Source organism: Nymphaea colorata, chromosome 10, assembly GCF_008831285.2.
Source record: "Nymphaea colorata isolate Beijing-Zhang1983 chromosome 10, ASM883128v2, whole genome shotgun sequence".
Lineage (NCBI taxonomy): Eukaryota > Viridiplantae > Streptophyta > Magnoliopsida > Nymphaeales > Nymphaeaceae > Nymphaea > Nymphaea colorata.
In genome coordinates this window covers 7,659,367-7,673,977 of record NC_045147.1, presented here as the reverse complement: position 1 = coordinate 7,673,977, position 14,611 = coordinate 7,659,367, and the positions used below count along the sequence as shown (strand labels likewise).

General features: G+C 37.0%; 1 protein-coding gene across 1 annotated transcript; it reads left to right on the top strand.

Annotated features, from left to right (window-relative positions):
• The first annotated feature begins 10,675 nt into the window (after positions 1-10,675).
• LOC116261687 (pentatricopeptide repeat-containing protein At1g77360, mitochondrial-like) lies at positions 10,676-13,007 on the top strand. Its single transcript, XM_031640478.2, has one exon. The coding sequence runs from the start codon at positions 11,117-11,119 to the stop codon at positions 12,635-12,637; it is 1,521 nt and encodes a 506-aa protein (XP_031496338.1). The 5' UTR covers positions 10,676-11,116; the 3' UTR covers positions 12,638-13,007.
• The last annotated feature ends 1,604 nt before the right edge of the window (positions 13,008-14,611 follow it).

Genomic DNA, 14,611 nt, shown 5'->3' with positions numbered 1-14,611 from the left:
CTAAGAATCTTTGAGATTTGATTATCAGGTTGTACACATCTTATATATCAGAAACTATGTGTCACCCCAGTCTACCATCATTACAAGGAGGGTATGTGCCCCCCTGAGTAGCAGCAAATTAACTGATGAGCCATAAATAGTACTAAAAAAATTGAGAAGATTAAAAATTCATAAGAGAAAAAGAATGAGGGAGTACTCAAGGCATTCTATCTAGCCAAGAAGCAAAATCGGATCAATCATATTTACAGTTTAACTAAGAATTCCAAACTGGTTTCATGCTTCAACTGTCTAACATTAATTAGCAATCTGTTTTCAACTTTCCTTTTTCATTTTACTATGTACTGGTCTCCCCTTAACTTAGATTTCTAGCTCTGGCTGCTGCCAAAGCCAAGAACAACTGAATATTTGTTCATTCTGAATTTCCTTACCTGCTACTAATCAAGCACAGTTTAAGCATATGATGTTGCTAACCAATAATAAGATATTTGTTTGAGAATCTTTATATCCATAAAGAGAATAGACCAACCAATCATAACATGTTCTCCCAAACAGCCACAGATTACGAAACAAGTTAGCTAACAGGAGATTAAATGGATGCAACTACAGAAAGGATTCAACTTTTGTAGCCCACAGAAAGGATTCAACAATTATATGCCTTTAGGCAAAATCACCTCCCAGAATCGGTAGTCTTGAAGAATATCACTCAAATGCAGCAGGAAAGCAAAGATGAAAACCTCATTCACCTCAAATGGAATTAAGTAAGTAAACCACACATTTTTTTTCTATTGTTACTTTCATCTCCTACCCATATATTGGTTCTCAAAATTGTGGCCATCAACATCTGCATTTGAGCATCTCTGCATAATCATTTACTCATTTGTGTTTACATTTCTTCCATTTACTTCTCAGCTTCACGTTTATTTTGTTCTCTGCAGTTTTTTCGATTGTTGGAACTTGGAAGTGCCCAACGTTTTCTTGAGAACATAAACAATAGAAAAAGAAAAGCACCAGAAAGGGAAAAACACCGATCAGAAAATGAGAAGAGGAGGAAACGCCCAAATCGGAACTCCACACCGATGTAAGGCAAAAACCCCCAAATCGGAACTCCAAATCGCCCAAATCAAAAGAAGAACAAAAGAAGAAGGAGGGTGAACAGGCGATGGCACAGCGAGAGAGGAGGAGCTGCGGAGGGAAGGCATCAGCGAGGGAAGAGGAGAGGGAGGAGGAGCTGCGGAGGGAAGACATTAGCCAGGGAGGAGGAGCTACGGAGGGAAGAGGAGAGGGGTGAAATCGGGCTCTTAGGAGGAGCTGTGAGGGAGGAGGAGCTGCGGAGGGAAGGCATCAGCGAGGGAGGAGGAGCTGCGAGGGAGGAGGAGAAGTGAGAGGGAAGAGGAGAGGTGCGATGGACTCCGAGCATTCCCTTTCGAGCGGGTGAAATTTCACCCGCTTCTTTTTGCGTTAAACGGGTGAAGTTTCACCCCGTTTGATGCGTTTTCAGTCGGGCAGGTGAAATTTCACCCGCCCGTACACATTTCACCTGTTTTCTCCTTTTCACCCGGGCAATCAAACGGGCCCTTAGGCTGATCTCAAATATATTCAACTTGTCCTTGAAGAAGACTAACTTGGAACCAACAAGAGGTTTGTTAGAGCATTGACATTGTTGATCTAAACAAGTAAATACGACACATAGATAAGCAGTACAAACATGGTGTTTTACGGAGAACTTTGTTAAGAGTGTAGACCATAATAAACACATATGATGAAGTCGTGATTTTCATTCTCACAAGTCACAAATATAAGAAAGGAGATAGATCCACAAAAAGTATTGGTAGGAGTCAGTTCAATCTATTTTTATGTTCATTACTGTAGGTGAAGCCAATGGGGGCATTATCTCGGTATGTTCATCCATGTTACAAAAAGAAGAAGCTGCACGCTTGATTGAGAAACTGACAAAATCAACTGCTGAGCATCAAACATCAATGTTGTAACTAAACATATTACATGTCTAGAAGAAGCTTCTATGAAAGATATCAAGGGGGCCACAAAACACATCTTTCACAAAATGACATAAGTCTAGAGAAAGGGGAAGAACTAACTTGCTTTCTAAATGTCTACAACTAATGATAATAAAAAAAACCATTAACTGGCCAGAGTTTTAACAACCATAGAGATTGCTTTTTAACTCAGAAATATGATCAAACAATGGTAATTTCAGCCAACAGGATCCTTGCACAATCAAATGGAGAGAAATCCAGCGGAAGAAGATGATTGCATCAAATGAATGGGGGAAGGGAAGAACTAACGATCGTGAAAATCTCTGCAACTAGTGATGAAAACAAATCCGGTTTGTGGGATTTACCTTGTTCATAGATGGAACAAAAGAAAACAGGGATGTTTTTGTGTCCCCGAGCTGCTTCAATAGGGTTGCACGACATATTGTCATCGGCTAGCTAATCCACAAAATGATTAGGAAAAAAAGAGCCAGTATGTGGGATTTACCTTGTCCGTTGATGGAGCAAAAGAAAACAGGGACATGTTTGTGCCATTGAGTTCAATCAAGATGTTTGCGTATTGGCACAAATGTAACAATCGATTGTCAATTGAGAATCCCCTCCAATGGAAATATAGAAAACAGTTGAGTTTCCACATATAGAGATGCTTGAAAAATTGCATGAATGCATACAACCACGAATGTTGTCATAATATTTGCATCGTTGGAGGAAGTTTTCTCTTTCACTCTAGTCGGCATCGGCGGATGGGAGAGGAAGAACACTATTGCAAAGAACATTCCACCTGTCAGCTAATGCCCAAAATGGTGTAGTGGGTTGCATTTCATATTAACACACTGATGACTTTATATAGCTGAAATTGTTTGCAAAGCTTGCAGGCAAGCTGCAGCTCAGTGGTGAAGCCAGGACTAGTGGCCAAGAGGCACTAGTGTTTTATATATGAATAAGTAAAAGTTGATAGGGTACCACTATGTAAATAAGGTAATTTTTGTAAGCTGGTGTGGGCTATGATATGTGGCTCTGCCACTACTTTAACTTAACCAAACATGAATTTGTCATATATTTGTGCATAGAAATAAAATAATTGTTAAGGATTGGGTTAAAGGATCGAAATTGTACGAAAAAATAGGCTATTCTTGCTTTTGCTAAACTTCTCTCTCTCTCTCTCTCTATCTTTTTTTTATGTGCTCATTCGTTTCTACATTTTTTGCTCGATAAAATGTGCATGCGTGATCGGCATTGACCGTATGACAATGGATGCTAAGCTCGAAAAATATGTGAATCAAACTTGTATTGACCATGTGACAATGGACGCTAAGGTCGAATTAAGGAGGTACTCGCTGAATGGTGGAACTTCTGGGTTGAATGAACAATTGACATTGACATTTGTGCACGTGTCTCACTATTCGCTATGCACTCACTGGGACTTGCAAGCACTACAATTCACAAGGTTCACGATATTGGGAAGAACAATTGACATTGACATTTGTGCACGTGTCCCACTGTTCGCTATGCACTCACTGGGACTTGCAAGCACTACAATGCACAAAGTTCACGATATTGGGAAGGAAAAAGGATCCTTTGTGCACGTCACATATGATATTGGCGAACATGGAAAAGATCATGCAGCAAATGACACCCCCGACCTGCCCTAGCCCTTCCTGTTTCTCTCCTTCTCCTCCATCGCCCGAGCTGCTCTTGCCTTTTTTGTTTCTCTCCTTCTCCTCCGTCTCCATGGAAGGGCGACCGCCGGATGCTTTCCTTTGCTTCTTCTTCTGCTAAATGGAGTCATTGATGGAGTTATCTGCCCCAGTTGGTCTTTGCCATTCATCGGCCTCTTCAGTTGAAAGAAGGAAGAAGGAGAGAAAGACGTGGAGCTTTCTGTTTTCGAGTGATTGAAGATTTCAGCAGTGGCAGTGAAGTGAGTAATAATCTCTTCTTGATTTTTGCTTCACAATTCATCTGAAAGTCTAAAAGCTACTTCCCCATTTCAAGTCTAGATTTGTCAATTGCATTTTTCTCGTCGGTATGGCCTCTGGATTTGTCAATTGCATTTTTTTCCTAGGCTTTGATGGGAGCCAACTACCAAAGCAGGGACATTTGTTTTCCTGTTTTAAGCTATTTCCTCCATTCCAATTTCTGCTTTTGTTGTTTGTAAAACTTTACAACAAGATGCCAACAAAGCTTAAGCAAGGCAATATGATTGAATTTTCTGATGATGGACTGCTTTTGGGGCTTGTCACTAAATACTAAAATACTGAGCACAACAACATTGCAGAAATAGAATGTTGTTGACCATATTAGTATCAACTAATGAGCTTTTATTAGAAGTGGTACAACCATACAACAGAAATCTTTTATAAGTGCATGTCTCTATGGGGTGTCCGCTAACGCCAAGGCTAATAGGATTTTAGCCTTTTGAAGATTCTTCCTTATCTCTTCATAATGTGAAACAGATTTTTACCATGTCGACCGAATGTAAAACTTCCTACCTTCATTATGGTAATGCTTTTATAACAGTTCCAATTGAGATTTGCTCTATCTGACCATTACGTTTATGTTGTGAAATCAAGTCTTCAGGGGATACTTATAAGAAAATCACTAACTTCTTTAGTCCATGACGATATTTGATAATTGCTGAGATGTGTTTTTCTGAATTTAGGTCTTCCAAAGATAATCCAGCAAGGTCCTATATATCTTTGTAGGAAAGGCATATTATGGTTCTGGTAATGCAATTTGACATAACAGATAGCCTTGCCAAAACTGTGGTGGCTGCAGAGGACTTATAATCCTGCAACTGCTACTATTTGATCTGCCATTGGTGTTGAAATAATTCCAGAACTTGTTCTCTGGTAATTTAATATGGTAATACCTATGTGGAACCAATGCATATACTGATATATTTGACCAAGTTGGTTTGTGTTGGTCTTTGCTGCAAAATCCAGTGAAAATATAAAATGGGAAGGTTAATGCCTTCTAACATTTTTAAAAATATCATAGATTTCATAGGCCTTGTTACATAAACCTCAAATGTGTGTATATAGGCAGTTGCAGTGCTTACGACGAAGATTAAGCATTTATCATCCATTTTGCATAAGAAGGTAAATATAAGTTGATTGACTTGAGTTCATGCTTGTCTTAATCACTGAAGTCATGACACCATTCTGATCATGCAGGTTTAGTTATTTACTTTATGAATATTAGCTTATGTGCTTCTTTTTTGGTTCTATCTCAAGGGTGCCTTGGTCCAAATTCAAGATTTTTCACTTCTGCAAGCATGTACGGTGGAAGGTATTGAATGCCATCAAATGACCTATGACCCTAGGAATAATTCCTGATCTTTCTTCTAGTCCACTTTTCATAGTTTGCTTTCCCAAATATGATTTCAATACTGAACAGGACTTAGGAAGGCAAATGATCAAAAGAAGTGCACTGTTCTATGGAATGTTTGAATAGCAATAACAGTTTCATAGATGTTGCCTTGAGGCTTATATGGTTTGATATGTCCTTGAAATCACTTAATTCTGGAAAGGCGTCATTAAAACCTTAAGTCAGCACAGAGGACATATATAGGCCCTTCACTTTGTACAATATGATTTACTATTTACATGGACAATCCAGATGGTCCTATCTATGCTGATTTCTTGTGTTAAAACAACACTTCTTGAACATGAAAGAGTCAGGCATTTGGTATGCATATTGGACATTTTTGTTTTGTCAAAAATTTATCAGTATGAACAAAAAGAATGGACATCAGATCTTTTTGCAAGCTGCCCTTTTTATTCAAGCAGAAAAAGAATGGACATCAGATCTTCTTGCAAGCTGCCTTTTTTATTCAAGCAGTGTATCATCCTCTGGCATTGTATGGCCGATCTATTTTTCAACAAGAATTGATGGAGAATGGCCCATTAATGCTTGTGTCTGTATTTGTCTTTGTACAGAAATGAAGACATTCATACATACATCAAATGGATGGAGAATGACCCATTCATGCCTGTGTAATGTCTTTTCATAGAAACAAAGATATGCATGCATACATCGATTGTATATATGTGATGCCTTCCTTTCTGTACCCATGTTCTTGTAATAGTGGTTTTCTGTTGTGTTTTGTGCGAAGACACCTGCACCTGCAGCTACGTGAGATTTTGTCCTTTGACAATGAGCATGCATTGTTGAGAGACTTATGCAGATGCCCTCTAACAATGACCAATTTTAGCTCCTGATATATGATACAAGTACACCTATATATTAGAACAAAGTTGGCACATCATCTCATAAGCATGAGAGAGTATCCCCTATTTTAACAGTCCTTGCAAAATGCTGAAGAGGTCCATAGAAGACATCAGTAAGTTATATGAGATCTTAAGCGATCTAGATGAGGCATTCCTTCTTCTTGCCAGTGGCTGGCATGCGTTGTGTACATACAAACACATCTGGGTTCCAATGGTTAGAAGGGCATCAAAAATTCAAATTTTGTGATCGTTATTCTTCCAGGTTTTTTTTAATACTTTGGCAGCAGAGACATTATTTGAATCATATGTTTAGTAAGGATGATAATTAGATTAGTACCAACAAATTTTCAGGCATTTGGGGAAATTCAAAACTCAAAAGCTTGCAATTCTTTATATAGATCATGTTTTCCATAAAAAAATAGTTGTTAAATTTTTTTGAGTCTGATGTGCCCACTATATAGTGATAGAAGATCACTATGTGCAGTACAGTTTGGACAGTAGGAAGAACCAATCTCTCTCTCTCTCTCTCTCTCTATATATATATATATATATATATACACACACACACACACACACACACACACACACACACACACACATATCGTTTTTGCCTGTGTATATAGAATTGAAAAGGAACATGCTTAAGTTTGGATTTCTTTCACTTGACTACCTATTTTTAATTATTAATTATATAAAGAAAGATGGAATAATAGAATAACTAGATGGCAACTCATGACGAATTACACGATTGGTAGCCATTATGTGTCAAATCACATTGAAGTCACACTCATAATTTTGTACAAATATTATACTGTAGTTTGTATTGCTTGCAAATATTTCATCATTCAGTCTTCCTCCATGTTCTTTATCATATATTATAATACATGAAGAGTTATGTTTAGCTTTTACTTTTTATATTATTGTTATATATTTGTTTATACAATAAGTCAATTGTTTAAACTTATTTCGTGTAACTAAATTGCTTGACCTTCTTGTACTTCTATTTGTTAAACTTAGATGAGTAGCCATCATGACAAACTACATTGGGATGAAGATCAAGTGCAGTTTTTATTTAACATAATGTTTGAGCAAGTTAGGATTCCTAGAATTCGGACATCAGGTGAACTAAAAGAAACAACTTTGAAGGTGGTTGAACAAAAAATGATGGAAGCATATGGACCAATGTTTACATTAGAGAATATTCGAGACAAGCTGAAAAGAGCAAAACTTAACTTACAAGTGATAAAAGAGATGCTTACTATGCTTCAGGATTTGGGTGAGACCCAGATAAAAAAGTTATACAAGCAGATGATAACGTATGGAAAGAGTATATACAAAAGTACCCAAATAGAAAAAAAATATAAATTGCCAGCAACATGAAAGTATTATGAGCATGCAATGGAAATTTGGGGATCTTCCACTGCATTGGGTAACAATAGAAGTGGCCTAGATAATAGGGCACTAAATGATGTACAAATAAATATAGATGAACAATATGAGAATGATTTTCAGTTACCTACTTCACCAATGGATAACAATGCTCATACTCAAAGGAGAAATCTCTAACAGCACGAGGGAAAACAAAAGAGTGAGAACCTCCACAACCACAACATGAGGGAAAACAAAAGAGTGAGAACCTCCACAACCATGAATGATGATACTTTTGAAATCATTGGTGAGTACATGTGGCAGCTTGTGGAAACCCAACCTGCAACTATTTTGCAGAAGAGTGAAGCAATTTTAAGAGATATGCATGTAAAAAGGGAAATAGATAATCACTTGTTTTCAGATAAGTCGATTTACTTTCTAATTTTGATAAAGCAAATGCTTTTCTTATGATGCCACGTGAGTTGCAGGTTACTTGGTTGTGCATGCAGATTGGCTAAACAACAAGTAATATTTGTAACTGAGTATCATTATGGAGGTTTATAATTATGCGTTACTTTTAATGTGTGTAATTGTTTTTAATTTGTTATATATAATAATTGTTTGTAATAGTGTATTTTTTATGTTTTTAATTGTTTATAATTTGCGATATATAGTGAATTGTTATGAATTCATGCTTGTAATTATTTTTTATTTCACAATTCTTTGCAATTAAATAGTGTTTATTCTCATGAATTTGTGTATTTATTATCAGGATGGATGAAATATCCACAGTTATCTATATTGTTATCATGTGGTTGATGATGGAACGCTTGAAAGCTCAAGGTAGACTTACTAGAAATTTAGTACATACTAATCTACTAGCGGGGGCCAATTTGTGCATGATTGTATGCATGGACACCCAAGAAATTCTTTAGATCTATTGAGGGTGGATCAAAACATATGCATTATTATGCAATTTGTTAAAAAGTAGGGAGTTAATGTGTGATGCAAGAGAAATCATAATTGAAGAACAAGTAGCGATGTTTTTGGTTACTTTGGGACATGATCAACGAAATCGACGAACTCAATATGATTTTCAGCACTCAAGACAAACAATTAGTAAGTACTTCAACTTAGTTTTGAAAGCAATTCTTCGTATTGCACATAAATAAGTGGGACGTAGAGATGATACTACACTAGCTCGAGTTAGAGGATATCCACGTTTCTTTCCATACATTAATGTAAATAACTACAATTCACAATAGATATAGTCAACATTTTTATTTGTGGTAAAATATTTAGAATACTAAAACATATTACATATCAATAGGATTGTTTGGGAGTAATGGATGGTACACACATTTCAGTATATATCCGAAAAGATGGCCAAAATCATTGGCGAAATAGAAAATGGTTCTTATCTTAAAATGTTTTAGCAATGGTAGGATTCGGTATGTAGTTTCACTACATATTAGCCGGTTGGGAAAAAAGTGCAACTGATGCAAGAGTATTGTACAGTGCACTAGAAGATAATCTTCATCTATTAGAAATTCTACATGGTAAGACAATAAACATCAATGATTTAAATTTATTACCATCAATTTAATTATTTGACCGACAAAACACATATTGTTGATTATGAAATAGGTAAATATTATCTTGTCGATGCTGGATACCCAAATATTGTCGGATAACTTCATATAGAAGATGTCAGTACTAACTATCAGAGTTTAATGTGTCTGGATCTAGGCAAATTGAGACAAAAGAAGAATTGTACAACTATAAACATTAATCTTTGTGCATTACTGTGGAGAGAGTGTTTAGTTTGCTTAAGGCAAGATTTTCGATTTTGAAGAATCATGTGTCATATCCAATATCCACTCAAGTTAAAATTGTACAACATGTGTTTTTCATAATTTTATAATCAATCATAATTCAAATGCTGAACAATTTCCTTTTGATGATATAAATGATAGTGAAGTAAGTGAAATTATAAATGATCATGAAAATACTGAACAAACGCAAATAGGTGGTAGCAACAATGAACTTCGTGAGCAAATTACTTTAACAATATGGAATGATTATGTTTCAAGTAAGATACTCATTGTCTATCATTCTTATTATATTATATGTCATTGTTTTAATTATACTTGATTATTTTGTTACTTTATGATGATAATCTAATTATTTGTTTGTCTCTTTTAATTTCTAAAATGCATGAACCAGATGGTGATGCGTTTTCTCAAGTATTACATGGCTTTGATGAGAAGAGTAGTGTGTAGGACAGAAGATGACTATATAGGAACCATATTTTCGTGTCAATGTACTCCAACATATGGCTTAGAACAATTGAACATTTTGGACTATTTGTATTTTGTAGTTTTACTTGATATTGGTGATTATATAGACGTTTGAACATTTTACAGTAATGATGTTTTTGTTATATATATGTCTCTATTGAAAGAGTTGATTTTGCTATAATGTTATGGATCATATTATCGAATGTATTGATTTGTATGAATTTTGTACTTGTTTCGATATAACATGTTCAAAAAATAAGATATCATATAGCAGACAGAACAAATATAACTGATTAGAGAAAATACAAACACCAGATAGAACAGACAGTTCATATAGCCAAAACTGATTAGAGAAAATACAAACATCGGATAGAACAGACAGTTCAAACATAACATAAACAAACAGTAGATAGGACAAACAGAACTAACAATGGAAGACACAAACATCAGATAAAACAGATAGATCAGACATGACAAAAACAAACATCAGACAGACTAACAGAACAGACCGAACAGTCATATGCGAAACAAATGCGAACCTGAAGAACGTAGTGTTATGTTTCTAAATCATCAAACGGTGGACAAAAGATATCATTGTTCATGAGAACGAGATAATAATGTAATGGAGAGGACGTCCTGTCTGTCCTATCCCAATGGACGGCAATCAAACCACCTTACGAAACATAGTATAGTTATAAATATTATTTGTACATAAAATAATCATATATTTTTAGAATGAAAGCAAACTATTGAAAGATGTACATGTGTTCCAATAGCTGACTGTGCTTCCTATCGCGCTATGGGACTGTGCTTCCTATCGCGCTATGGGTTCCTATCAAACAGGTATCTGGCTCGCCGCAACAACGAGACTCGCAGACCATAAGTCTCGAGACCGGTCGCCGGAAAATATCACATCCGAGAATCCAGAACCAGAGTTGCTGGGCGGCGACTCGAGTGTTGCAACTGCGGCGGGCACCGGAAATCCTCAAATACGCCCTTTCTCCCTTTTTGTGTCTCCTGTTATTTTTATGCCCTTGTTCTTCTACTTGTTGCTATTATTGAATTTCTTTTTCTCTCTGTTGTCAATAAGCGGTGAAATCTTCCAAGTAGTCTTCCGTTTGTTTGTTTGTTGATTCTCCTTCTATCTCTCTATTGCTTTTTGTATGCGTTCCCCTTCTGAATTTGCTTGGTAAAGACGAAGAAAAGGATGTCTGTCAGAAAGAGGGATTTTAGTTCGTTTAAGGGCGAGGTCTCTAGACGGGATGGATACACGAAATCTCCGACTTCATCCCTGGCGGCTGGTTCTTCTCCGCCAATCGATCACGCGGGGCGGTTTCCCTCGGCCACCTTGACGAGGCAGCGAAAGAAGCCCGTCTTCTCCTCCTACCTCGACTTGCCCGACCTGTCGCTGAAAATCAAACAGCTGTGCCAAATTGTCGCCAACACTCCGACTTCCCGCGTGGAGCCTGCGCTCGACGAGTCGGGACATATGGTCACCCACGAGGACGCTGAGGAAGTGTTGAAGCTCTCATACGGATTCCCTGGCGCTGCCGTAAAGTTCTTCCGGTGGGCGGGACGGCAACTGGATAATAGGCACAGCCCGTACGCGTGGAACTTGATAGTAGACATTCTAGGGAAGAATCGGTTGTTCGACGCGATGTGGGACTCTGTGAAAACCATGAGGAGAGAAGGGATTTCGTCGCTAGCGACATTCGCCTCTGTCTTTAGCAGCTACGTCCTGGCCGATCGGGTGAATGAGGCCATCAAGACGTTCGAAGTTCTGGATCAGTATGGCGTCCTTCAAGACGTTATGTCTCTTAATTCGCTCCTCAGTGCGATCTGCAGAGATGGACAAACTTCAGAGGCTGATGAATTCTTAAAAAAAGTAATGGATAGAATACGGCCAGATGCTGATAGTTACGCTATTCTCTTGGAAGGTAGGGAGAACGAAGGGAATGTCATAAAAGCTCGGACTACGTTTCGGGCGATGATCAGTCAAATTGGTTGGGATCCATTCAACGTTCCTGCCTACGATTCATTCCTCACCCTGCTGGTAAAAGATTCATTGATTAATGAAGCTGTGGGATTACTGAATGTAATGAGAAACAATAACTGTTCGCCAGGGTTGAAGTTCTTCAAAACTGCATTAGATGTGCTGTCCAACAAGGGCGATCTTCCTGCAGCTTTGCCAATATGGAAAGTTATGGTTGCGAGCAGAATAATGCCAGATTTGGCAATGTACAATTCAATAATTGGGTTGCTCTGTCATTCACATGAGATGGAATTGGCATTCAGTCTTTTTGATGAAATGGTGTATCATGGAGCCTATCCTGATTCACAGACTTACAATATTCTATTCCAGACTCTGGTGAAGAATAGGAAAGTGCACGATGCTGCTTGTATTTTTCATGAAATGGTGAAAAACGAAAGCCAGCTCAGTCCCCGTAACTGCGAAATGGGAATTAAGTTGTTCCTGGATGAATCACATCCAGATATGGCCATCAATATTTGGAAGCATGCTGTACAGTGGAACATCACAATTAGGGATGAAAGTGCTAATGTTTTAGTATCTGGCCTTCGGGAGCAAAGTAGACTGCCTGAGGCATGCAAGTATGCAGAGGAAATGCTTAAGAGAGGGGTTTCATTGAGCTCCAAAGAATTGTCAAGATTGAAACACAGTCTGAGTAAGGTACAGAAAGATAAATTGTATGAGAAACTTGAGAAATGACAAAACTGTGTGGTAGGGCTTGATCATGTGAAGGTCTGTTTTTATCATTTAGAAACATGAAACATACCCGTGCTTGTCATTTTGAAAAAGAGGGCGTACTATGATCTTTCATGTGAAGGCTCATGGGAACATGACACTGCTCCAACATCTTCACTTGTTTAAGATACCATCTGTATCAGCTTGGTACAGTCATTGAGGGATTCTTTTCACATCTGTGCTTTGTGTTTTGCATGCCACAGGTATTGAAACCCTTGCTTCAGCCAAATTAGCAGTCAATTTTGAATGATAATTCTGCAGTTTTATCTGAAATCCTGTAAGAAGTCAGACTTTTTTAAAAAAGTTCTGAAAGTAATGATTTTGCTTTTCTTAATCTTTTTATACGCCTTAGAATATCCCCAAGGTCATGGCACTTTGACTATGAATCCTTGTCACTTCAAATGATAAGGAATCTATGAGAAGAAATTTGTTTGGATACTTGAGGAATAGGAATAATAAGATTCTTATGCAGATATTTATGAGAGAAGGATGCATTAGTACATTGATTTTTATTTAGTTTAGGTCTACATTCTTTCACTTAAAATGATAAGGAATCTATTAGAAGAAATTTGTTTGGATACTTGAGGAATAGGAATAACAAGATTCTTATGCAGATATTTATGAGAGAAGGATGCATTAGTACATTGATTTTTATTTTGTTTAGGTCTACATTCTTTCACTTCATATTCTAAAAACCTAAAATATTATATGAAAGCCAAGTCATACTTGCGGACGTTTGCACAGAGGATGAAGTTGGTGGAAGTTATTTCCCTTACATAAACATTTATGCATTTTTATGTATATTCATTCTGATTTCTTGATAAATACTTAATGATTTTCCTGACGGGTAAGGCTCCCAGAGTTGTGAGCAAATGAGGATAAAGGTAAAGTGAAAATCTGTGGAGCCGTGTTGCCAAGATGCTCAAGTAATTTAAGAGTTGATTCGTGAAACTAAATCTATAATTGATGCACTATGTCAAGATCACCCAAATTATTGAGCTCGACTGAAGGTAAGGTGAGACCTACTTAAGAGGAGTGTTTACATTAGAATTGTGGTTGTGTCAACATCCCTACAAAGAAAATTGACTCCTACACCCTCTGCCATAATTTCTAGTATGTGTCAGTAACATGCGGTGCATGATGGTACCAGGCTAATATTCCTTTCTTTGAAAATACACACTGAGGAAGTGTCTATTGGGGTTTGTACTCATGACAGATGTCAGGATGAAATTGATATTATAATGTTTGATATGCTTGTATGTAATGGAAAATTAATCCAATGAAGCCTAAGAAATGAATAAGAGCACACATATGTGGTGTTATGCAAGAAATTTATGGATATGATTGTAAGATTATTGGTTTGTGATTGATCTAATGGTTGGTCGATACCATTGAGTTTATGAAGTGAATTATTTTGAGTCATAAAAGTGTTATCTCTTCCTCATTCATTAGAAATATGTGTATTCAAAATCATTGGTACATGATATCCGCCGTTGTTAAGTGGTCTTTATGCTTGGTTGGATACAAATTTCCTATATCCTCTATTTGTAATGTCATCTGGGTAAAGAGCTGGACTAATCACACCTAGAACTGGTTGGTTGGTTTACAACCCGTTATTTCATTACTTTTGAGTTGTAGCATCCTTATCTTTGTTCTCTTCGACTATCTGGCATCATTCCACGTTAAAAATGCAATTTGACGAAACTTTCAAATGATATGGTTAAATATTTGTCACATTTGATTCATCATTATTTATTTGGTGTTGATGGAGAGACTTATTCTTTTTGGTTGAGAGTTCCCAACTGAAACCAACGTTATAAAACGCTTCTAGGTGGGCGGTTGTCATGTTCTTTTTTGGGGAAAAAAAATCTTTTAGTTAGCAAAATCATCCTATCAAAATGTGGGTTCCTTACATACTGTACACTTGAAAGAAATGCT

Coding starts and splice junctions, on each gene's coding strand:
- LOC116261687 (XM_031640478.2), top strand. CDS start 11,117: ATGTCTGTCAGAAAGAGGGATTTTAGTTCGTTTAAGGGCGAGGTCTCT.